The sequence below is a fragment of the Clytia hemisphaerica genome, unplaced genomic scaffold (assembly GCF_902728285.1).
Source record: "Clytia hemisphaerica strain Z4C2 unplaced genomic scaffold, Clytia hemisphaerica genome assembly, whole genome shotgun sequence".
NCBI classification, from domain to species: domain Eukaryota; kingdom Metazoa; phylum Cnidaria; class Hydrozoa; order Leptothecata; family Clytiidae; genus Clytia; species Clytia hemisphaerica.
Window position 1 is genome coordinate 194112 of NW_027104213.1, and position 25838 is coordinate 219949.

Genomic DNA, 25838 nt, shown 5'->3' on the forward strand with positions numbered 1-25838 from the left:
CTTAACATGTTCTTACTTTTTTGGACTTGAATATTTTACAAACATGAGAAATAATCATATTGAGAGTTTTGGACTTTTGAGTTTCATCCTGTTATTCTTATAGAAGATATTCTTATATAAAAAAGCGTGTATCTTAAATGCTCCAAACAACGTTAATATAAACTACCTCCAGATGTTATGTCATTTTCAGTCGTTTTGAGCAGTTTGGAGTCTTGTACAATAGAGTAAACAAGGATGAAGCAACATTGGCTTACTTTCAGGTACCTACCGGGGGTTGGAAAAGATGTCAAAACTTAATATACGAGGGGGGGGGTGGAATAAAAATATCCTGGATGGAAAATTTTCGAAAAATTAATTATAGCGGCCCGGCTTTTAGGTATCCGAGAGTAGATTAAACGACATAGTAATGATGTTTCTATGTCACGAATAGGTAACTGCTTTGACGTTAAAGTCTACTCTCATACGCAGATCTTTCTTCACCCCTGTCTACGCTACTGTTCTAAAAAATTGAAAAAGCTTTTCATTCTGAAACCTTTTGAAAAAGTTTTTTTCTAGAATTTTTTTTTTTTGAAAACCTCAAACTTCAAAATGGCCAAAAGGCTCATGAGTTTACGGTTACCGTTTTTGCCTTTTTAAATCAAGTGGTCAGGAGCTGTAGCCAAAAACAAGGAGCTTAGTTAAATAGTTGTCCAAGGGCTAAAGTAATTTTCAGAAGTCATCATTTTTCTTGACTTTTTCTTTTTCTTACTCCGCTCACTTGCCGTACCGTACCCGTGTAAGAGACCGTAGTAAGTGTATATTTCAAAATATCGCCTAACAATTAATGTTTCATGGAAAATAAACCAATAAAGACTCTGAAAATTTGAAAAAGTACGCAAAATTTGGTTGTCACGCCAAAACTTGGATGGCACGCCGGAATTTGGTTGGCACGCCGGAATTTGGTTGGAACGCCAAAACTTGGATGGCACGCCGGAATAAGGATGGCACGCCAAAATTTGGTTGGCACGCCAAAATTTGGATGGCACGCCAAAATTTGGATGGCACGCCAAAACTTAGATGGCACGCCAAAACTTGGATGGCACGCCGGAATAAGGATGGCACGCCAAAATTTGGATGGCACGCCAAAATTTGGATGGCACGCCAAAATTTGGATGGCACGCCAAAATTTGGATGGCACGCCAAAATTTGGATGGCACGCCAAAATTTGGATGGCACGCCGGAATTTGGATGGCACGTCGAAATTTGGATGGCACGTAGGCACGCTGGCACGCCAAGACACGTTGGCACGCTAGCACGTTGGCACGCCGAGACAGTTGGCACGCTGGCACGTTGGCACGCCAAGACAGTTGGCACGAAGGCACGCATGGCACGCATGGCACGCTGGCACGCCTAAAAACCGATGGCACGCTGGCACGCGTGGCACGCGATTTAGCAGACTCGTAGCAAACCCAATTCTAATAGGCCCAAGGCCATTTTTGTTAATGAACTCCAAGGGGTAAGAACATCCTTTGATAGAGAACCAAACGTTGGGTCTAGTGCACTGACCTTTATATACCCTAGACCAAGCTTCTCAATCCCGGCCAAGCAAAATCTTTGATTGGAGTTTTTTGAAAAGTGGTACCCTAATGGCAGCACTACTCAATAGCGGTGTAAATGCATCGAGAGCGCTAGACCTACTTCCCCTCAAAAACTTTTGATGATGTAGCGCCGTTAGACGTCAATTTTTAACACTGCAATGGCTTCTTTACGGGTACCAATTCAAAAAAATACTTCGATCAAAGATGGCAGATGTAGCTTGGTCCAGGGATATATAAGTCAGTGGTCTAGTGGCATAGAAAGTGTCAGGAAAGGCCTTCTTGCAGAGGACTTCAGACATTCACATCAAGGCCAGACAAGATGGTACTAGAGTGGTACTGGTGGCAAATGCCCAGTGTTCTTCGGGTGTTTCCGTATAAAAGATTATGTCAAGAATATTAATAATATGTATAGAATTAAGCGCGGTGACCGCCAATACGCCACCAGAATGTCAGATAACCATCGAAATATCAGATATATCAGATAAGCACATGAGCAGTTGTTGCGTGCTTTGTGTGTTTAAAGTGGCTGAGCTCTTTTTCCACTCAGACTTGGTTTATATTTTAGTAAGAAGGAAAGGTGTCAACCCGAAGTGTGGGTTATGAGCAGCAAATAATCGCTAGAGATTCTCAACCTGAAGCCAAGACTGTTTGTGGTAAGATTAGAGGGAGGCATATAATTATGCAGTATAAGATATTCTGGTATCCTGTATATTTTTTTTAACTGAAGGGGTCAGAATAGAATAAGAAAGACGGCATTATATGAAAAAGACTTTCGAAGTTGAACGATTGAGAGCACCGCAACAGAATTGATGTGTTAAGAAGAAAGAAAAACCCTCTAATGTACTAGAAACAAAACGCAACAACTTTGGTGCAGCAACTGATCAGTCCTTCAAATCAGCCTAGAATGTAGATTGTTACTCAGGATGGAGTGAAGTATAAAGGTGTAAAGATGTTTGTCTACCAAATGATTGAAAAAAGAAAGGTCAACGTGAAGACATTTCCTTAACAAAATTAATATCATGGTAATAAAGTCAATGTCCCGTGTTTATCACTTTGTTTAAGAGCTAGCAGTACCCTCCAGGCCCAACATGAGGGAAGGGAAACGTCACTCTATCAGCTCTAAAAATAAAATAAAATAAAAGATTAAACACACTGTGCATGGTTCACGAGTGAGGTTAGAATGACCGTCAAAAGCTGAGTTAGCCCCAATATTTTTTTCGGAAAGTCCCAGGAAAACCAGATCTATTGGCTGGTGAAATAATGAGAAAATAAAAGAACAAATACATCACCACATAATTATCGCAGGCCTCTTCTTACTCGACATAATCCAAAAATTTATCTATGCAAAGTTTCACGAAATCTTGTTCGCTCAAAGATTCTTTTTCATTCATCAAAGTGGATTCTGCATTCTCAAGAAAGGTGCTGGCAAACAATCTGTCATTACCAAGAGTGGTTGATTCACTGTTAAAGGATTCAAATAACCGCTCAACAACCAGCGAACACAGCTTTTGACTCACTTTCCCAAAGTCTTGGACATCTAAATCTTTGTGCATTGCTTTGATAAGCGAGACAAAATCTTTTAAAACATGCATCAACAAAATACTGTGATAAAAACGGCGAAAAGATATCACTTGATCCTGCCTCGTTTTCACACGCAGGTAAACCCCCTCTGCAAAGACTTCTGGGAGATCGTTAGCGAGTTTCTCTAAAAGTTCGTTAAACCGAATACCGAGCAGACCTTTCAAATGAGTATCCTCATTTTTCATGGCCGTTAATTGATCGTAAACTTCGAGAACATTTCTCTGATACACCGGCATTGAGTAATCAGTCCAGCACAATTTATCATAAGCTTTCTCAATGATGGTCGTTTGTGTTTTAGGGGCAAAGAAATCGACTAAGAATTGTAAAGGGTCATCGGGGCGGTTAGCTAACAAGACTTTAACAGCATCTTTGATGAGGGTGGTGTGGTTGTTACGACTCAAGTAATCGATTGGTGTTTCCTGGTCTTCTGCAATTTGTTCTGTGGTGACGTCATCGTGTGGTTGTTGCGCGTGACGTCGGCTTTTTCGTTCATGTTGGTTCATAATTTATACTTCTCTTAATTTTTCAATATTGATTTATTTCGTATTTGCTAAAAGGTAAGAAGAGGTATAATGTATTAAAGAACGAAGGACCTTTTCATAGTGAACCTAGCAGTCGTCAGCCGTTTACCTGGCAAAGAAAGTACATTGACTAACACCCGATGGTCCCGGGTTAGGATCTTTATAGACAGTCTTATTTCAATTTTGTCAAAAACAACTAGTTGTCAAAGAACAGCTAATTTAGGCGGAGTAGACCACTAATGGTTGGTGCAAGTGGTAAAAATTACTGATCCTGGACGGGTTGGTAACACGTGGTTTAGAGAAAAATAGACGCCGTGCATGGGAATTTCATGAAAATGGTTTTTATGACGTCAGGTGCCAAGGGTCAAGATGAAACCTTTAGAAAAAAGCTTTTCAATGCACCCCTCCTATTTTTCAGACCTTTTGACAAAAATGCAACATTTATTGTCGTACGGAAAATCACAAAGATTTCACCAATGAAACTTTACGTAATAAAGATCAACTCAAGATATTTCCTCTGGAGTACCACCTGCTTTTTTACACCCCTAAAAGAAAAAGTACGTAAAATGCAGTATTTATCTACTTTGATAGATCCTTTATTTTTTGCATTTACTGATTTATAAAAGCTCCTAAAATGTCTGTCTTTAAATAATAATAGAAGCCAACCTGATCAAAGCTTGAACCAAAACGGTCAAAGTGGCAACATTGTTTAATCTAAGAGACAAAATTGATCAAGCCAAACCACTATCTTGAAACGATTGGAATGTTACGGATTCAGTGGTGTAACTCGTCTGCACTGACGTCTGCACTTCTTTGTTTTTTATTTATTTTGTTTTATTTCTTTCTGTAAAAAAATGAACATTAGTAAAGGTTGGTTAGTAAAGGTGCAATTTATTTATTATGATAGACTGACTTTTGCTCAATAAAGAAAAGAAGGGTTTTAAACGAAGATTAGTACCAGTAATTAATTTGAACAGTTGGTAAAAAGTCACTCAACATAAGGTGGTCACTTAGATCAAATAACAGACCACGTTGTCATTTAATAAGATTAAATGAAAACAATTGCGTACTACCCTTTTTAAATATTCACGAGTCTTGTTCAAAAATAATTTGCAAGGGCAATTCAGGATTAGAAAAGAATATAACAAGGTTCGGTCAAAATATGACAATTCCAACATCACATAAATCAAAAAACCATAACCAATGGTTACAAATATAATTCATGATATGCACCACTGGAGAGTCTTGTGAGAACTTTTTTTTCCACCCAATACGTCACTTAATAATAGAAAAAGTGACGTATTGGGTGGAATCAACTCAAAAACAGAAAAGTTGCATAATTTCGTTAAGTCATTGCAGTGGTGCTTATCATGAATATACAAGAGTTCGACAAAAAGTTCAGGAAATTTTCTAGCACCAGTTTTTATGTATATTCAGGTATTTCATATATATTGTGTATAAATAAAGAGGATAACACATAAAAAGTACGAAAACTTAATTTAACCTAACTGCACCTCAAATATTCAAAATATGCACTAAGCATTTTAAATAAAAGATTCCAAAGTTTATTTTTTCTGCAAAAAAACTTTTTCGACATTGGAAAGAAGCAGCATTTTATTGACTTCAAAATATCAACAATAATATTTTTCATAGAATTATATTTTAGATAATATGACTTTAGCAATTCATGTCCGACGAAAGTGCTCGTTCTTATTATGTGATCCGTCACCAAGGATAGTTAGCGGGCGACGATCATGTAATATGGAAATCATGTAATATGGAATTACCTAGTAAAAAGTTATAATTAATTTTTCATAAAATAAATCCCTGTAAGAATATATCAACGAAACAACTCGGAGGCTCTTGATGAATGTTTGACAGGAACATGACATGAACCAAATATTAATCATCGCCAAGTCGGTTGCCGGAACCTCCGAAAGCATTTGCACCACGATTGGAATTATCACGTCTGGATGCAGGTGCTTGACCAAATCCAGCAACGCCACCTCTTCGGTTTGGTAAATAATTGTATCTAAGAAAAATTGTGACCAATGTGATGAAATTTTTTAATTATAAAGATATAGGAGCTGAAAAGCTTTGAGGTGAAAATGTTCGCAAAATTTTGATCAGTAGACCAAAGAACGTGCTGCTTGTTAGTAATTTCTTAGTATCAATACAGAGAGCCAATCACATCTATGAAGAATTTAAAAGCCTTTCTTTTTTATAAGAAGGAGGTCATTTCGGAATCGAAAATAATTTTTCCTTAACCCAAGCAACACTGTTTTGACTATTCATGCACTAATCGATCAACAACTTGTTTATATGCTTACAAGAAAGCAGGAGTGGTCAAAAATCTTCGGCCACCAAAATCTTGAGGATACTTGAACATCAAGAAGAAGTACATGTGTCCAACAAAGATACCAATTATTTCCATCAATCCGCTGTAATAGACAATAAATGTGTTCGAGATTAAAGATTACCTTACCAATTACCAAAATCACTTATTACTATGGTTTATAAAGTTAAATCCTGTTTATTAACATTTCATAGCAGCAAAAGTCCAACATACTCTGTATATATCGACTCAATAGAACAATTTGTAAATAAAAACAGAGAAATCAAAACAATTTGTTTCACAGTATTTACCCTTGTCCTAAGATCATGTTGAAAGCAGCCAACACCCATGGAAGGTACATGGCCTAAAACGGAAGAGAATTAAGTAAATTAAATCTGAATCAATCTTAAGTATTGTTTGTATTTTGAGCCGATTTGAATTTAATAAGGTTGAGACCACTTCAAGGTAAAATAGATCTTTAATTCAAGAATGTTTGACTGAATATTGAAGTGATAAAACAGCCTTAAATTAATTTATAGGTCATTTTTAACCAAACTTACCTTGAATTGAGTACCAAACCAAAATGAAACGATTTGATCTTTGTTCAGTTGACACCAGATGTATAACACACTTAGGATGATTGCGTCCATCAAAAACTATTGGTTATAAAATAATTAAGATACAATTTCCAATGTTCTTGAAGGGAAGAATATTGCAGTAACGATTGGAAAGTTAGCTAGTTATTGATAGTTATAGGCTTTGGGCAAAAACGAAAGGTAAAAAGAAGCCAACAAACAAATGTGTAAATCTTACCATTAAATTCATGGCAAATCCAAGAAGAATCAATGCAATGGAATTGAAGATCAATAAAAACAAATAGTCTGCTGGCCGACCATCAAACACTCCTAAAGAATTAATTTTTAACTTGTAAGTAGTTCTTAGTATTATTTGTAACTGCATCGATACATCGATAATAAAACGACTTGGTCTATTATGCCCCTGAAACCATCATCTGGAAAATTTGGAAATGGTATTGAACAAGTGTTCGAGTGAACAAGTGATAAGCCTACTTTAAAATAAAAATTTGAATACGTGTTTTCAAAACATTTTAGTGCAAGTTAGACTTTTTCACTTACCTGTTTCTAACCTGGTGGAATAACTGTACAAGAAGTATAAATTGATCAGATAATGGAAACCCGTTTGTGGGCTAAGTGGAAAGAAGACAATGCAAGTGAACAATCGCCAGATCTGAAAGAGATAAGAGGTTAAATTCTAAAAATAATATTAATTCTAATAAAAATACACATAAGTTTATCATCAAGTAAATCAGCAAATAATACGTTTTAGTTCAAATAAAAAAATTCCCAACAACTCTAATGAGCTTTTAGCTAAAAAGAAATCATTTCATACAAACCTGAAACTTGTAAAAAATCAATTGAAAACTGAGAACCATATAGTAAGGGTGTAAGAGTCCAATGCGACCAAGCAAAGGAAACATGATGGATAAAGTGAACCACCATCTTGAAATTATTGGGATATTTCGAAACCAGTCGCCTATGTCATTTTCTGCCATTTTTTATTTTATCACTAAAGCAAGAAAAAAGAGTCATTAACACAGGTCAGCTTTAGTTACTGTAAATTACAAAGAAAATGTTTGAAAAACACTTTTTATTGTCAAAAATAACGTGTAAAGTCTGATGCTTGGACATTTCCAACAATATGTATTTGAGTCAGCTTGCCTAAGGTGGGAATAGTTGGCAAGCAGTGGCTCGTCTGGTATACAGTTGCTAGGAAGATGTCTAAATATTTTTTGAAGAGGTCTTTTAAGCAATTCGTCATGTCTCTTATACTTCTGGGGGGCGAGTTAAACAAACTTCTGTGAAAGACATCCCTTCCATATGTTTTTATGTTTGGTATAGTAGGGGGAAATTTGTTTGAGGTCGCTCGATTGTTTTGGTCAAAGCACTTGTTATACAATTTTGGAAAGCTTAGGGGTAGGGGAATCAAAACAACTTAGGTTTCAATTTTTTTTCGGACACTTTGGTGTGACTTTGGGACACTTTAGTGTGATTTTCGGACAAATATGACTGTTTCAGGCAAAAGTCTTAGGGTCAAAAATTAATGAAATTTTAGCTTGAGAAAACGAAGACCTGTTTTATATTTTTGGAAAGCTCTCAAAAAATTGAAATTAGAGATATATTGCAAGTATAGGTGATTTCAGTACCTAACTCGAGATATCAACCCTTAAAAACAGTGTTTTTCAGCCAGAAACAGCTGTTTTGTCCAGTTTTTGCACTTTTTGAAGCTCAATATCTCGAGTTAGGTACTGAAATCACCTATAGCGATTTTACAAAATGTCCTCTACTAGTATTGACAGGTTTGAGATTACAAATTCTGCCCAATCTCTAACTTGAACGACAAAAGATGCGTCCCATTTGATCATCAAAATTATAGTTTGGTACATTGCCTTCAATGACATTCCAAGTGTAAATGATCTGGTATCGTTATCTTCTTCTTTCGAGATTGTATAGCCAGAGTGTCAGATGTGATGTCTAACCTCCGTTCAACGAGTTTTCACTACACTTATAGTAAGTAAGTCTGCGACCGCAGTCGGAGGCGAACTGAAGGCTCCGCTTTCGATAGCTGTCTACCTGAAGGTAGAGGAGGGTGCCACTCTTTCTGCCTGGATTGCTCCACTTACCAGCTTGATTCTTCTCTTAATTGCTGAGGAACAAGCAGAAAGGCATCAAGTACCATTTTGGGAATCTTTGGTATGACCCGGCTGGGGGTTGAACCCACAACCTTGCGCACTGTAGCCGGATGCTCTACCACTGCACTACAGTCACGGTACTACACTTATACAAACGCCTGATTGCAAATAACGCTTGTTGCGGCTCGTTTTATCACATCAATTCAGATTCTAGTATTTTCTCTCGCAATCATAACAACAATTTGATGTTTCTAATTGTTTTGATAAAATAAAGAGAAATTGTCATTTTTAATTCGTCTTGGGAATAACGTAGATGTTATTATTTTTGCCTTTGACAACAAAATATTTTTATTTCCTTGGGAATACGAAAAGTCTTTGGCAAAGGCCAGCATGTTTTTACCGAGTTTGTTTGCAACTAAGCTAGTACCGTATCTTTAACACAGGATCTGTAAAATAATCAAAAAAAACCTTGAATGAAATTCTTGGTATCATTCTATCAAACAAGTTCATCTATCAAACTAGAAGTTCAGTAAACATTGCAATCCTTTCAACTAAAAATGCAGCCAAATTGTAAGCAATTTTACACAACACAAGAAACGCATGCAAACTTTCTTGTAACTTTCTTGTGTCCATCATTAAAATTTATTACCCTTCAAGTTATGTGATAAAAATTATTTGTGCACTTAGCCTGGTTTCCCCCTCCTTATTTATAAAAAACACACGCTCTAGGCGCTAGGAGGCTGCATGCAGTGATGGCCAGTATGGTGGTCACATTAAATTCAAAAGGAAACTTTTTTTTTTTTTTTTTCGGCTCATGGTAAAAATATATACTAAAAAATTCCTTGCGTACAAAATCTTGTTTTGATTTAGGTATCTTCTTTGAAAGCATGCTAATTAGTATTTTAGTGACTACATCGTTAAAGTTTTTTTTTCAGAAAAAAACCCAACTTCACATTTCTTACATTTCAACAATCTGTGACGTGCTAAGAAGAGTACATAAAAATAATGAGTTAATATTACAACGCCCCCGTCTTTTATACTTGCGTCTAACTTCCGATCTAGGAACTTGAAAAACGCCCGTCCACCCAATATCCACCCAATCATCTTAAATTCACTTTAATTGTCCTTTGACTTTCAAAAAATAATATTTAAAAACTATGAATTTATAATAATTACAAAAAACAAAACGTTTTATATTTTGAAATATTCAATAAATTCCTAGTTTCAATTTTCAGTGGGCGTTTTTCTACCACTTTGTTTATCGCGCAATTTTTGCGTCACACTAACTTTCTCGGCCACTTGTAATAATTATGCATTGCCAAATTTGGTTCTCCATTGTCAAGTCAGGATTTATGGTGACGTCACCTAAGCATAAAAAAGAAATGATTTCGTCAGTTTTATGCATATATTAATTTGTGAGATATTATATTCGTCGCGCAAGCGCACTTTTCATAGACTAGTCGGAATACCTTCTTTTACTTGCGGGATTGATGGTAACTTTTCATCTTCGTTATTTTTAAAATGAAGCACAACCGAGAAAAAAATGAAACTTCATAAAGTTGCGTATTTCCAGTGAGTAAACGATTCTGACAATTAACAAAATTGGCGAATGATGATTTTTTTTCAGTCAGGCAAATGTCTCGTATTGGGGGTTCTAGTCTTGACCCCAAAGCCTACGAGAGATTGAAGTGTTTGGGTAAGTAAACGAGACAAAACTCTGTAATATATTTTTTGTTTTGAGGCGCTTCCGTGCGATTGAAATATCACTCTTTGTGACATACTTTAGGCGTACAAACTTTCGCGAGCAGAAATTTTGCAAATTTTGGCCTTTTTTGCGAAAGTAAATGTCTTTGAAAATTCTAAACAGGGCAATTTGCAAAAGTTTATGCTCGTGAAAAATTCTTAAAAAAGTTTGAAATATATATAAAAACCCCAAAATCGTAATAAATATCAAATTCTCGGCATATTATTATCCTTTAGCAACGGTCTTTAGCGGATTTAAGGAATATCTTTCACTTTTAAGGCAATTTTTTTCTCGAAAATTCTCATTTTTATCCTACGATTTGCGAAAGTTTATGCTAGCGAAAAACATTTTTTCCTCAAATTTGCAAAAGTAAATGTCGTGAATTTTGTGATTTTTCGACCTCACGAAAGTTTCTGCTTGCGAAAGTTTGTACGCCTGAAAGTACATTGATAGTCATCTTGTTAGATGTTTTGTTTCGAGAGTTCTTGCAATAGTTTATTGTTCAACTTGGCAGCCTAGAGAATGTTAAATTTTGTTTTCCCGCAAATTCGTTACATTTTGCCTCGATACCCTCATACCTACGGAACTTATCCTAAGAGGCAATCGAGCAAGAACAATAGAAAAAATCTTTATTTGGCTCTGTAGAATAATAGCAAATTAGAAACTTGATTAAATTCACAATACTGATTTTTTACCCCAAAACAAAACTTTTCTATTTTGTAAATCTTTCTTACACTTCCCCATACGTAAAATATAGAGTACTTTTGTTTTCCCCCAAAACTTGCAAGGGGAAAATGTTAAGACAGCGTGTTGTCCTCACAGACTTTCCAAGCATTATTTATTTGTGTGATGTGATAATGTTATTGTTCTTTTCTCAGATTATTACTGATGGCACTTCAATCACTTACGGGATTGAACAATGGTTGACAATAGATCGTGACGTATACAACAATTCGATGACGTGCGACGAATGAAAGTTCATTTTTGGTGGCTTGATAGCACTCGTAATTTTTTTATTTATCTAGTGTATTTTGTTTTTTCATTTTAGAAGAAAGACTATACGGTAGAAAATAAGGTTTTATGCTATCATTTTTAAATTTCATATTTTAAATACCTATTTTAAAGAAAAATTCGCAAGTGGGCAAGAAAATAAAAATGCCTTTGTTTTGAACGCCTGACTGCCAATATCTCAGGATTCTGTAGGCTACCTCATATCTTCCTTCGTTTTGAGCATTAAACTCCTACTCTTCGGGATATGAGCACTGCTCTTGAATATTGAAATTCTCCGGATAAATCGCATGCGCACTGAGGTTTTAATGAAACAATAGGGAGTTTCGAAACCTAAGCCAATCAGCTGTGTTTTAAAAATTCTTTTATTTGAAATCTCTGTTGATAAACATCTTTTGAGAAAGTTTTCTATTATTTTTAATCCTATTAACAAGCCATTCCCGGTGGGGGTCACTAGTGGCCGCCTATAGCAGTGCCTATAGACCAAGAGTAAGGCCTAAAAGCCTGGAGCTGTCTATTGTGTAGACTAGGGATTCTGGGACTTCTTTTGAGACGGGGGTTAGAAATGAAAACAAAGAACTAAGTAGAATCAATTTTTGTAATTAAACCTGACTAATTCCGACCCCCAAATAACTGTTAGGCGGGCATCACAAATAACTTGTGTTCGCGTCCTCCGACCGGCTGATGATTTTTCCTAATTTTCCGACTTTTCTGAGTCGGAAAGTCGGAAAAACCTCGGATTTTTATAAGTGAGTCAAATCGCGTGTCTTATTGGACTAGAGAAAGTGAAAGTAAAATCGCACGATCTAATTGGATGAAAAAATTATTGTGTGAACTGGGGCTGAATATAATTCTCATTTTAAATTCAAGATGGCGGCAAGAAAAGTACGTCTTTTTGCTTTGGAAAAAATGTTGTAAATTCTGGTTGATTTTAAGGTTTTTTCCTCTTTTCTCTCATTTACTTTGATTAGTATCTAGGCTTCTTCAATGTTTTGGGAAGGTAAGTTTATAAAAGTTATTTGTTTTTCGGTGTGACTCTAGCGTAGCTTTTCAAATTTCCGATAGATTTGATTTTCGCCCGACTCATGGTTTGAAAATCCATTTTTCCGACGTTTTGCCGACCGACCGACTCGTTTTTTAGACCTAAAAACGACGTGAACACAAGTTATTTGTGATGCCCGCCTTATGAAAAAAATTCTATGTTTACGAACATTCCCTCTCCAAGTTGAACGATAAACTATTGCAAGAGCTCTTGAAACAAAACATCTAACAAGATGGCTGTAATGTCAAGATGCCAACTAATGTAATTTAAAAAGTGTGAATTGTAAAAAAATAATTACTTTTTATCTTTTTATGATGCTGTTACTGCTGTTGTACATATTGCAATTAAAAATTATGTTTTGTATAAGAAGCAATTATTTTTATTTTTATTTGGTTCAATTGGTTCAATGTATCAAATCTCTCAGTTTAGTTGGCACTTTGGTATCTTTGTTGCGTCACAGCGAAAGACTTGTTTTTATTTTAGTTTGTATCTTTGAAAGACCCCATCGGATTTAGGCAGGGCTGTCGGATTTAGGACCACTCACGGTATTTAACAAATATATTGAAAAGTAATAATTCGTTATAAGCAAAGAAATCTTGTGCGGAAAAGAAAGTCTTCATTTATTAACCCCCAGATTTTTCATTGCATAATATTTCTACAGGAAATCAAAATAATTTCATTTGACTTGTGATGTTTGAGAGCTTGCATGTTAGGAAGCTGCAAGAATAAAGGTAAACAAATTATAGTCTTTTTTCTGAAAGAAGAATTAACTTTTTGCTAGTCTGCTTAAATGTTTGTAAACATAGAATTTTTTTTCATAGCAGTTTATTTTTGGGGGGTCTGATTTAGGCAGGGCTGTCAGATTTAGGACCACTCACAGTAATTAAAGGGTACTTTTCGACACCAAACAAAAACACCGGACAGTCCGGTGCATCGGCAGGGCAGGGTTGTCCTACTCATTTTTTATACCTAAAAACGAAGCAAGTGAACACAAGTTATTTGTGATTGTAGCCTAAACTATCTCTCCAGACCCCCTGAAAAAGGTTTGCTGATACCCCTGTCTGGATTAAAAATAGAATAGCCCATTCCATTATAATCAAACTTGATTGAACACTCACAATTTCTTATAAAAACATCCACAACGCACAAGAGTTTCAATTAATTTTTTATGTTGCTAGCTATAAACAAACTTTTATATAATACTGTACTGAAGCTGTCAATTTTGGGCAAAATTATAAAATCAACCAAACAAGCTGGAAAATAAGTACAAAATAAAGACCTGTAGAAGAAGGAAATTTTGCATGAAGTCTCCAGCAGTCCAGCAGAAACTATGATGATGACGAATCGTTTGTTGATAGGCTTTGATTTTTGAAAAATTCATCTACCATTTTTGAATTAAAACTTTTGTAAGCACCTGATGGTAGAATAACTGTACGCGTGGCACGTTACGCGGTCACTCTTTTTTGGAGGGCTTCAACGTTGGGGGGGGTGCTTTAATACCGAGTTTATGTATTTGCACTTTTGAGGACGGTAGAGTGACTGAAGCGATTTGGAAAAACCCGCAATTCCGCCCCGCAAAATCGAGGACGGTAAAAGTGCTGATTTACCGTCGTCCTCAGCTGGTCAGGATCTACTCAAATTAGAACCTTACCGTCTCCGTCGCTGAAAAACACACATACATAAACTCGCTAATATACGGGATCAGCGGGATGTCAGCACGGATATGTGCGAGCCATAAAACTTCCTTCCGTTCTTCCTTTTTTAATTGGAAAGACCGTAACTTACTTGACTTGACAAATTCAATGAAAATACATTAAATATGGGTTTCAAGATAAATTCAACTTAATACAGCTTTTCATTGACTTTGGACCCTGAAGGGAAAAATTTGTAAAAATTAATTTATGGTCTTAATAAAAATTTTAATCCTTTTTAGACTTACCTCAACATTTTATTTTTACATAAGCGTTCTCGTTTCATATCAGACACATATTTCATATCAGGAAAAATGTTTTTCTTTTCCTCTTTCTGATCAATCTTGCTCCACATTCGTGTAAATCCAATGTTAATAAAAAGCTTGTAAATTAAAATTGATGAGTAAGCAAACGATATCACTCTAACACCTTTATTAAGCTTTCGCAGAACTTTGTGTTAAGTTGTTAAAAAATGGCAATCGTGGTATTGCCCCTTTTTAAATGTAGTTTTTATAAGTTGAATCTTAAATGCCATATGCCGATGGAAAAAGGATTCATTCTCTTATACTTCATAGAATTTCTACCATCTCTGTATAAAACATGAACTTCGAAACAGGAAATGATAAGCTTAATTTTTTCCTTCCTTTTAATTTATTTTCCAAGATTTTGAAAAATATGAATGATATTTTTCCCAAAAAAAAAAGTGTTTTAGACGCAAATCAAGGGGTTAACAATTAGATTTTGACAAAAACTTGAAAAGGACTCCCGGGGGGGGGTACTACCCTTGTCGACCGACGGGGGTGCTCCGCTGAGGTTCGAAAAATGGACCCTACGTGGGACTCGAAATTTGCGAAAAAATTGACCCTGAATGGGACTGAAATGTCAAAATTTTCTACTTTTTCCCCAAATTTTCCAAAAATAGGCACCCTACGAGGGACTGATTTTTCTATTTTGGTGTTTTTGCGACCCTACCTGGGACTCGTGGAGGTTAAAAAAGGTACCCTGACCAGCGGAGCATCCCCGTAACCCATTTTGCCCTAGTACCCCCCCCCCGGGAAAGGACTATTTATGGCAATGTTTACCAACTTCTTTTCCTTCAGGTATTCTTATGAAAACGTTGAACATAAATAGCATTTCGAAATTTAGTCTTTTAATCAAGATCAAGTTTGCGTTTCAGCCTTTAATTTAGCTTAGACGTCATCATTAGAGGGACAATAAAGTATTAATCAATTTGAGAAGAACGTTTTATTTACATTGTATGTTAACCTTTGTTCACACACAAACCAGGATTATAAAGTGTCTTTTTACATAAGAATCAACTAAAAATCTCTACATACATCGTGATATAAAAATATATGACTTCATTTACTTTTCATTTCATTTTTACGCTAATTGGTCAACCTATTACCACATAGCACCCAAGAATGTTTCAAGTTCTTGAAAATTTGGGGATAAACATATGACAATAGAATGACACACTACTGTTTCACTAAACTGTGATGATGACTTTAGGGTAGTGGCAGAAAATGAAGGGAACTTAATATGAATTGAGATAAAAGATGTTCGAATTGTGTTAATGGGTATTTCGATTTCGATTTTTACAGCTCAATTACAATTTAAAGCTCAGAATAGCAACTTTTACGATGAGAAGGGGGTGCTATGGTCCATCAGGTTTGTGACATAGAGGTGTATTTATTTGATTATATGAGAAAGAAAAAAAGATCTATTTATACAAAAACACCTTGTATAAGAGAATAAGAGGACTTCGGCCAATTTGTCGAGTTTTAGATTGATAGACATCGCTGATAATGAACTTGCTACGAATGCATCAAGGTCATAGGTAGCAAAATCAATCAGCTTTTTCTAACATGGATGTATACTTACGCGCATCAAACTTGAAGAATCTTAAGGTACTCTAAAACCCAGTTTTTCCGCAAAATTATGCAGAAAAACTTTTCCCAGTCCTTTCATAGAAAAAACTAAAATTAAAAACCTCTAAAAAATAAAACCTCTTGTTAATCAATTTACAATATAAATATGTGTGATAATTTAAAAAAAGTTTCTCAAGCTTTGAAATTTAAAAATAAAAACCTTTTTGAACAAACATAAACATCTAACAACGAGGGAAGGAAACAATAAGTTTGTATTAAAATTTGCTTTTACGAATGACGTTGGGAGTCCTGTCTTGTTTTGAAGAGAAAAATTCGAACTGATTTGTATACTATACCGGGTGGACTACAGTGCCGTAGCAACTGGGGCTATGCCCCCCCCCCAATAATTTTTTCAAAAGTGGTTATTTTGCAAAATGCAAAGTTTTTCTTTTTTAATTTGTCATAATTGTCACAATTGAGTGCATTTTCAAGCAATCTAGAGCTCAAATTTCCCCCCTCGGGCCAAACCATGGTTGGCCCTCGCGGCGTCACTAAACTTCAGCCCCCCCCCAATATGGAAATGCTTCCTACGGCACTGCACTAAGAAAAAGTATACATCGTCGCATCAAAATAAGTCCTTTTTTGTTGCTTTGAGAAAATCGACTTTAAATCATTTCTCCTTAAATCCTGAAAAACCATTAACATTTGAAATATTTTTGTGTTAAAAAATACTCGAGTCCAAAATTGTTTCCACTCTGGACTTTTTGCCCTCCTAAACTGATGTGACTTAATGCTTTTTTACCCTGAAAATAAAGTGAAAAGTAACATTGTTATTTGTCTAAAAGCTTTAAAGCTTTAGGTTACTTTTTGATGGATTTAAGCCAAAAAAATCGATAAAAAATAGGGTGTAATTAAAGCATCGGTATGGTCATAACTCAATTTTCCAAAAATTTGACTTAAAGCTTTTTTATTTTTATGCGACGACATATTTGTCAAGATATTGTGAGCTTATGGTAAAATATTTTTGCAGATTCCTTTTTTATTCTATAGAGGAAACCTCACCTTAAATTTTGGTATATTTGCAATATCTTGACAAACGTGTATATTTTTTCTTGGCGCAGCCGGTACAACTAACTCTTAATGATATACAAAAAAAAGTTGGAAATTTCAACAAACCAACAAACTTTCCCTCGTTAAGAAATAATTTTAAATCATATCGTCTGTATCGCTTGCATGCATTTCTTCCTCAACACCTGCCAAAGGACGGCGCCCTCGAATGGGTGGAAGGTGTTTTCCACCTGAAGTTGAGCTGCCAGGGCGTTTTTTCTTCAACTTTTTCTTTCGATTGTACTCGACCACAGAGAGTTCAGACATAGATTCCTGTTTCTTGAAATTGGGCGTCGGTAAAGAGCGTTTCTTTAATTTCTCTTGATCGATAGCGTTGGGGAAAGCATCACTCAATTTCTTTACCCGTTTCAATGTGTCCAAAAGCTCATAACTGTCCGAGTCTTCATTAAGAGTAGCCAAAGGCACGCCATTTTCTGACTCCGCAGAATCAGAGCCAAAGGAATATTGATCTGAAGCTCTGCGTCGCTTAAAAGCGTCAACGTACTTGCCCAGTTTCTGGCTATCAGCGTCACTCAACATTCCTGAATCCTGAGCTTTCTTTTCCTCAGCTGGTATGTCTCTCGGAGGACTTTTAGAGGCACGCTGTCGTTCTTCGGTCGCTAATATAGACTGTTGTAGGAAATCAATGTTTTGGTCGTTATCGTTCGCGAATTCGTCTTCAAACACAAGCGTTGCACTCTCCGAAAAAGCATCCTTCAAAACAAGATCTTGTGGCCTCTGCTCGTCAACGGGAACAGCTCCTGTTAACTCTGTTTCAGTACCAAATTTCTCAGAGGCTAATGTGATGTTCGTAATCTCTGAGACTACACTAACACGAGGACTCTGTAAACGACCTCCTTTAGATAGTGAAATACGTGATATATCACTTCCTTTGGCTGATTCAGGGCGACCACTTAACGGACGCGCGGCCGACAGACTGATGGCAGGTGAATCTGGTCTGTCTTTTGTTTCGTCTTCTTCATCGATGATATCAGCGTCTGCTTCGATTCCGGACGATTTACTGGATACTTCGATCAATTTGGTAGCAGAGGGAGCGCTACTACGTTTGGATGACGTTTTACTTTCGAACGATTCTTCCCGATGCGGTGATAATGGTATCTTAGGAGAAACCGCAATGAGCTGTCCGACTTCGTCATGATCTTGAAGCGCCAGAGTAGACAACGAACTATTGGAAGCTCGTTTATCAGCGACTCGCATGACGTAATCGTTTTGTTGATTAGCAAATGAAATGCGCTGTGATTGTTTCGGTGATGGAGATCGAGGTCTAGAGGCAACAGACTCGATTCGTGTCGTTTCTTTCATATTCTCGTACGCAGACTCCTCGGATAACGGAACAGGGTGCGATTTACTTTCGCGCCCGCTATTGGGTGTACTGGCACCCATGACTTGGAAATTCTGCATTACGCGTTCGTTCTGCATTTGAATGTAACGTTCTTCTTCAGCCGATCGCAATGAATTATGGGATCGTGCAGAAGACAAAGAGTCGTTGTCTTCGTCGTCATCAGTGCGGATGAGGCCAATCTTGCTGGAAGAACGCTCCTTCTTTCTCTTTTTCTTCTTGTGAGCCGAGGACGTTGAAGAAGGCGGTCTCTCCTCTTCTTGTTGTGGCTGCTGATGGTTGTCTGCAACATCTATGGCTGTCTCAACGACTGTCACGTTCTGGTTGGTGACTATTTCTTCGACCACTGGTAAAGGTTGTTCAGTTGAAGGCTGGGAAAGAGTCAATAAAAGCAACGTATTAAAATCAAAGTCTAGAGAGACTGGAAAAAAACTAGATTAGAGTTTTGTCAAGATATGTTACAAAAAGAATATCTAGAAAACTTACAAAAAATCAGGAAAATTGGATATGGGTATGAATAAAATTGAACGGACATTGTTTCTGATAAAAAAAGCAACTTCCTTGAAATTTTAAATGTTTACTATTCGGCTAACAATAATATCATATTAAATAAAATTACGAAATTACCTGTTTTGTTTTGTCGATGATTTTGACGTACGTTTTGTCTTCTTCGATGTGGGTCATCTCGTAAGAACTGAAAAGTACGTATCGGTGGAAACATAATAAGTGTCGTTATCCGTGAACAAGGTGCAACGGGAGAAATAATTGGCCTTAAAACAACATGAGCCAAATTCCTAAAATTTCTATCTAAATTAAGTATTAAACCCTTACAGCATTAAAAAATGATTTGATAAGAGAAGGCAGCTTGAGAAAACAGCTTAATAAATCTACTTTGCCCTACCTCTTTTCTTTACGGACATCATCGACCTCTTGATATGTATGCGATTGTGACTGAAATGTCAAAATAATTGAAGTCAACGATGAACAGTTTCATTAGCAATGGTGTTGAAGTTTAATTTCAGTATAATTTTTGTTAAGTTTGGTAGCCTGGATTGATGCACTTGGAGTATATAGACTTCTGAAAAGGCCTAAATCAGATTGGAAAGCAAACACGCTTTTAAAATGATCTATCTATTATCCATCTAATCTATCACCACATTATCTTACCGATAGTGGCCTGAGTACTGGTGGTGCAGGCTCGTCTCCTGTTTCCACGTCTGATGGTAATGAAGCTTTGGACGCAGACGTGGCTGTTCGGCTCTGCATGATATAGTCGTACGTAGACAAGTTCTTGCAAACTGAAAGGTTTGAAGTCAGTAATCAGCAATGATTGTTTCACAGTCACTTCAAGAAAAGTACACTGTTGAAGTTGCGAATTTCACAATTTGATAATTTTACAGAAGATTACAATTACTAGACAACTTGGACCCGGAACTTGGATGAAATAGAAATACCGAAGAAAATGTTTTTTTTGTTAACACGAGGTAGGTCTGAATACCTCCAGAATAGAGGAGATTATTGTATTACTTAGCTATGTGAACTCCTCTTGCACCCTAACCGACTAGGTCTGGCTAAATCAATATAAAACCAAAAACATCTCAGAAAGACATAAAAAAATAGATAACTTACGTAGATAACAATGGAAGAGCAGTAGATGGCCAATGAGAAGCATTGCAATCAATAATAATAATCCATTGACAATGACGAAAATGATGTATGCTTCTTTGCAAACTGGAACAAACAACTGCCAAGTGTTCAATACTAAAGTAAAATATTATAAATCATTATTTGTAAGATTGTAGAATATATTCCTAGGCTAAACTTAAAAACTAACATCGAAACTTAAGTTGTGTCGCTTTCATCGGTGAAACAAGAGTAAAGAGGCTTTACTTCATGAAAGCATTCAATGAATTTTCTGTCAAAATATCAAATAAAACTAAAAAAAATAAGCGCTAATGACTTACCAGCTCGCTTGAGAACATTCTCCTGATCAGTGTAATAAGCAATCATCAAGTAGAAATCGATGACAAACATCAACAGAGCTGTCAGGATAGCTGAGATACAGCATCCAAGAAACAACCTAAATTAAAACAAGTACTTTGTATAGAGTTACCAGGCGTTATTGTTTGTCATTTCTCTAAGTTCATTTTCAAGCAGTGAAAGAAGTATCTAGCTCATTGTCGAACATTATCTGGCACCCAGATGCAGAAATTTTTCTTCATCTAGAAGGTTTAAATTAGGGAATTTTGCAGAACTGCATCAAAGGATTTTGTAGTGTGCGCCTGGATCCAATCCCCCATTTTCGTGGATTGGCGGATCTAATTGAATTATTTTCAGGTTTAAATTACACTATTATTTCACTCCAATGGGATATTGGCCCACTCCTTTGAGAATTTAAGCGTGGGGCCGCCAATTCGCCATCTGAATATCAGATAAACATGAAAATAAATTTGAATCTACCAGAGGAATCCATCAGAATCTTTTAGGCACTCACTTGAGTAAGAACAACAGAACCATGAATACAATTACAGTGGGGCTTTCGCATGTCTTTACACGTACGCGAACCTTGCGTGTCAGAGACTCGCAAGCGGCTTCTTTCACTATTGAAAACCTATTTATTGCCGACTCGTAGCCTCGAATTAATAGGGACACTCAAACTATTTAAAACAGGTCAAAAGCCTATTATAATTTGCGAGCTATTATGTAGTGCAAACATAAAACAATAGTCTGCGTGTTGAGTGTCTTCTTATATGCGAGTGCTCCTATTGTTGGGCGCTTAACAGTTGCTTAAATTCGTTTTATAAAATTCTATTGTGCTTAGGATGGAACTAAAAAGGCTTGAAATCAAATGAAAGAAAGTAAACTTTTTTCTTTTCTCCTTTTTAATTCATTTTTACTTTTCTTTCGGTCTAAGATTTCAGAATGTAGTAAGGAAACAACGGAAACAAATGTTGTTTCTATTAAAAGAATTGAATAATAGAAAATTAAATAAAATACAAATATAATGGAAACAACTAGAAATTTAATAAAAATATTAAATTAAGACTTCCTGATCTGAATGTGACGTACTAATATACAAATGCTGGACATTTTAAATTGTCTCCCCTGTCCAGAAATTTATTCTGGCAGATTCATTTTGGAAAAAAAGTTTTAACCCTTATTTTGTTACGCTGACAATGTTAACAAAAAACACTGATGAAAAACGTCAATGAAAGTAGCTATCTTTTTTTAGTGTCCTGAAGCTTTACCCCCCTCGTTTAACCACTATATTGGCAATACTTTGTTTATATGGTTAATGTATCGGTTGCATTTCACGAGTGAATAAAGTAGCGAAGTAGTGAGTTTATAAAGCAATACATAAACGAGTGAATAAAGTAGCGAAGTGGCAAGTTGATAAAGCAATACATAAAAGAGTGAATAAAGTAGCGAAGTAGCAAGTTTATAAAGCAATAGATAAACGAGTGAATAAAGTAGCGAAGTGGCAAGTAGAAAAAGCATTAGATAAACGAGTGAATAAAGTAGTCGAGTAGATAAAGCAATAGATAAACGAGTGAATAAAGTAGCGAAGTGGCAAGTAGATAAAGCAATAGATAAACGAGTGAATAAAGTAGCGAAGTAACGAGTTTATAAAGCAATATATAAACGAGTGAATAAAGTAGCGAAGTGGTAAGTCGATAAAGCAATAGATAACGATGAAAATAAAGTAGCGACACTAGTAGGTAAAGTTGACCCAAAGCAATAGATAAACGAGTGACTAGAGTAGCAAGTAGGAAAAAGCAATAGATAAACGATGAATAAAGTAGCGAATGGTAAGTAGATAAAAGCAATATATTAAACAAGTGATAAATTAGCGAAGTAAGTGTAGTGGTTCATAAAGCAATTGATAAACAAATGAAAGAAGTAGCAAAATAGGTGTTCTCTATAGTTTTTTAACTTCGTATTTTCGTTAGGAAATCTTTTTGGGCGCTAAAATCTAAAGTGCGAAGCTATAATTGAAACCCTGGATATTGTTTATCTCATCTTTTGGACGCTTTAATTATTCAATAAATAAAAGACTTTTCACAAATGTTTCAGCTGTATCTTCTTTACTTAAGATAGGAGGCTTTGAAATATAAAACGTCAGTAAAATACTCACTCGCTTCCCTATTAATTCAAAATAAATAGCTTTGCTTTCCTATTAATCAGCGGTTGAATAGCACGTACTTATTATACTAAACTAAATAGGCCTTTTATAAAAGGTACGAGTTGAGTGTTGGGAGGGAAATCAAAAGCACTCGCATTGAACGAGTCTGAATAAATTGGATTTCTAACACCTATACATTTTGTACTCGTAGCGCGCGAGCCTCGCGCACACGTGAAGACATGCGAAAGCCCCACTGTAATACTTACTTATAATTTCGTCCACCCACACAGTTATTCAACCATTTACAATGATGATCAAAATCTGATACACATTTATTGCAAGCTGAACAATGCTTGCTTCGAGAAGATCTGAAAATGGAAAAAACATGGTTCATGTTTTCCATCATGATTACAAGAAGCCTTACAGAATGGCAGGCTCAAGTATCCGTTTTGTCCTTTGTAGATGACCTACTCTCGGGTACGCTAATTAATTTTTCGAAAATTTTCCGCCCAGGACATTCTTATTCCAACCCCCCCCCGCTTATAAATTTTTGGGAAAATGTTTTTGAAAGTTCCCTCTTTTGTCCTAATTTAGCTGTATTAGCCTCCTTTTCAAAAGTTTTCCACCCAGGACTTTTATTCCAACCCCCCTGCTTATTAAGTTTTGAGATTTTTTCCAGCCCCCCCCCCCCGCTTATTCCAACCCCCCCGGCTATTAGTATTAGGTACCCGAGAGTAGGTGATTAAAAAATAATTCACAGGATTATTTTTTCTGAATTTCACCTTTTACACAATAGTACTCGGGTACTGAAGGGAGCAACATTACTTACACTTGTGTTTGGCATATGTAACAGAAGCTGTTCTCAATGACATGAGTATGTTTGGATCGATCAAAGATCTTCCTCAAAAAGCTTCCTTTTCTTCGAACAGCAGGGTCGGCTGGGTCCAAAATCAAAGCAAAGAAGTGGTAAAACAAATGAATGACGTAGCCACATGCAGGAAACTTTTTTTAAAGGTAAGTTAAGGATATGATATTCTGAGGAAAGGCTTTAAACCTTTGTATGTAGAATGAAATATATGATTAGATCAATGCACTCAATTTAAAACAGTGTGTTAATGCAGGCAGAATAAAACTATAGCACTGGCGTTTCTAACAAGACAACTCCTAGACTACTTGATACCGGACAGGGCATTCTTTTTAGGGGGAATCAAGTCATCATCATCAATAATAATTGACTACTTTAATGGGATAAATTTTTGCGGGGATTAAATTTCGCGGTTGAGCTCATCCACGAAATTTTAAGATTTCGCGGGGATTAATTTTTGCGGATGAGGGATTTCCTGATTTTTCGTGGGGATTTAATTTCGCGGATTGGGGTACAAATTAAAATTTTTGAAAAGGGTCAAAACATTGAAATAAAATTTTTCCAGGGAAATCAAGAATTTATTTTTCAAGTAATAAGAGGGTGTTTTGGAATAGGGCGAGGAGATATGTATTACAACTATCAAAACTTGATAAAAATAGAAATTTCGCGGATTGCAAAAAAAATTCAATTTTTTTGCGGAAACTAATTTTCGCGGATGGGCCTTTTCCAAATTTCCAATGGGACTTATTTTCGCGGATGACACCCAAATCCGCGAAATCCGCAAAAATTAATCCCCGCGAAAATTTATCCCATTAAAGTACTGGCCCTCAAACTAATAAAATATTCAGCATGAAAATGAAACAACAAATGATGAAAAGATACGATGATTCCAAATGGCACCCATTCAGAGGGAAGATAATGAACAAGTATACCAAAATGAGTTATTCCAAACAATGTGATGAAGAACCATCCAATGAGTTGAAGTGGGTGCAAAGGGCAGCTTAATCCATTTGTTCGGCCATATTGTGCTTGACCAACTTCGTCAGGTACAACTTTATTTTTTGGGTGGTAGCTGTCCCCACCGCAACAATTACACATTATTTTGTTGTACACATTATTTCAGCCAATTGTTTTTATTACTTTTATTTTTATTTTGCTAAAAATAGGAAAAAATCAAAGGTCAAACAAATTAGTCCATAAGGATAAAACTTTTTTGGAACAAACATCTAGCAGCACTTTTTCCCTGATTTCTCAAAAAAGACAAAAAATTATGGTTATTAACAGACATTTCTCAAATCAGGGTAGAATTAAAAAAAAACCCAAACCAATCATTGTATAGAGCACTAAAAATACCCCCTTTCTATGTTTAGTTGTTCTACTTTGGATTATAACTGAAAATATCTTAAAAAAACCTTCGTCCGTCATCAGCCCGCACAGGAATCTTTGCCTGCTTCAATTCTTAGATATTAATGAATAAGAGAGGTGCGCTTAGCTAAGCTGTGCTTGCAGGCGATAAACTTATGTTTACTTATCTTGTACATTTTAGTGGTATCTATCCAATGAAAAGGATGTTGACAAAATATGCACGACACTGACAAAATTACATGACATTGATTATAACATCATTAAATTCAATAGCGATTCAACGCCCATTAGAGAAAATAATTTTTTTTTATCGTGAAATTTTGAAATACGAGCAAAAGAGGGTTAAATTTAATATTTGTTTCCTATCTAGATTATATTAGCGTTAGAATAAGATAAATTTTCATGAAAGATATTTTGCGATGGCGGTACGCCAAATTGCGCCCACAGGAGAGTTCCAATTTTTAATTATCAGGAAATCATGGAGACTGGTTCACCGTGTGTATATAAAATGGAATGAAACCTGACAGAAGGTTTTCAACAAGATTTATTCAGATAAAGCTATAGGAGGTCCATTACTTGTAGGTTTTCAAACCTACATATAAGCGGTTCAAATCTTTATTTCTTTTACTTACACTTGGATAACTTGGAAATAGACCACCAAAAACGACTCTTCTTCGTCACCACAATTTATGTAAATATACAGGCAAAATTGCAGTTAGTTTGTTCTGAAAGTTGACAAATATTGTGTCCATCCTGCTCTGTTTTTATTTCAACCAACCAACAGAATGGAAACAAAACATCAAAACCAGGAAGGAATAATATAATCATCAACCATTTCTTGTCATGATCCAGTTCAACTCTTTATAAAGCACAAAAACCAAAGAAAAAGTGTGAAGGACCAACAGTTATAGTTGTTGTACGAAAGGTGGTACTTCCCT

At 35.9% G+C, this 25838-nt stretch overlaps 3 protein-coding genes across 3 annotated transcripts; all 3 read right to left on the reverse strand.

The window, feature by feature from the left end:
* Positions 1 to 1444: 1444 nt before the first annotated feature.
* On the reverse strand, positions 1445 to 4519 carry LOC136815661 (uncharacterized). The gene is made up of 2 exons (XM_067072105.1): positions 4346 to 4519; positions 1445 to 3708 (listed from the first exon to the last, which is right to left on the reverse strand). Exon 2 carries the CDS (start codon positions 3659 to 3661, stop codon positions 2891 to 2893), a length of 771 nt encoding a protein of 256 aa, XP_066928206.1. The 5' UTR covers positions 3662 to 3708; positions 4346 to 4519; the 3' UTR covers positions 1445 to 2890.
* Positions 4520 to 5085: 566 nt separating this feature from the next.
* LOC136815662 (derlin-1-like) lies at positions 5086 to 7627 on the reverse strand. The gene is made up of 7 exons (XM_067072106.1): positions 7429 to 7627; positions 7151 to 7262; positions 6828 to 6919; positions 6575 to 6670; positions 6326 to 6378; positions 6010 to 6120; positions 5086 to 5711 (listed from the first exon to the last, which is right to left on the reverse strand). The coding sequence occupies exons 1-7, from the start codon at positions 7585 to 7587 to the stop codon at positions 5582 to 5584; spliced, it is 753 nt and encodes a 250-aa protein (XP_066928207.1). The 5' UTR covers positions 7588 to 7627; the 3' UTR covers positions 5086 to 5581.
* A 9498-nt stretch (positions 7628 to 17125) lies between these two features.
* Positions 17126 to 24691, reverse strand: LOC136815663 (uncharacterized). Its single transcript, XM_067072107.1, has 9 exons — positions 24418 to 24691; positions 23500 to 23672; positions 22937 to 23038; positions 20512 to 20627; positions 20177 to 20308; positions 19715 to 19845; positions 19449 to 19498; positions 19175 to 19241; positions 17126 to 18918 (listed from the first exon to the last, which is right to left on the reverse strand). The coding sequence occupies exons 1-9, from the start codon at positions 24631 to 24633 to the stop codon at positions 17287 to 17289; spliced, it is 2619 nt and encodes an 872-aa protein (XP_066928208.1). The 5' UTR covers positions 24634 to 24691; the 3' UTR covers positions 17126 to 17286.
* Between the last annotated feature and the right edge of the window lie 1147 nt (positions 24692 to 25838).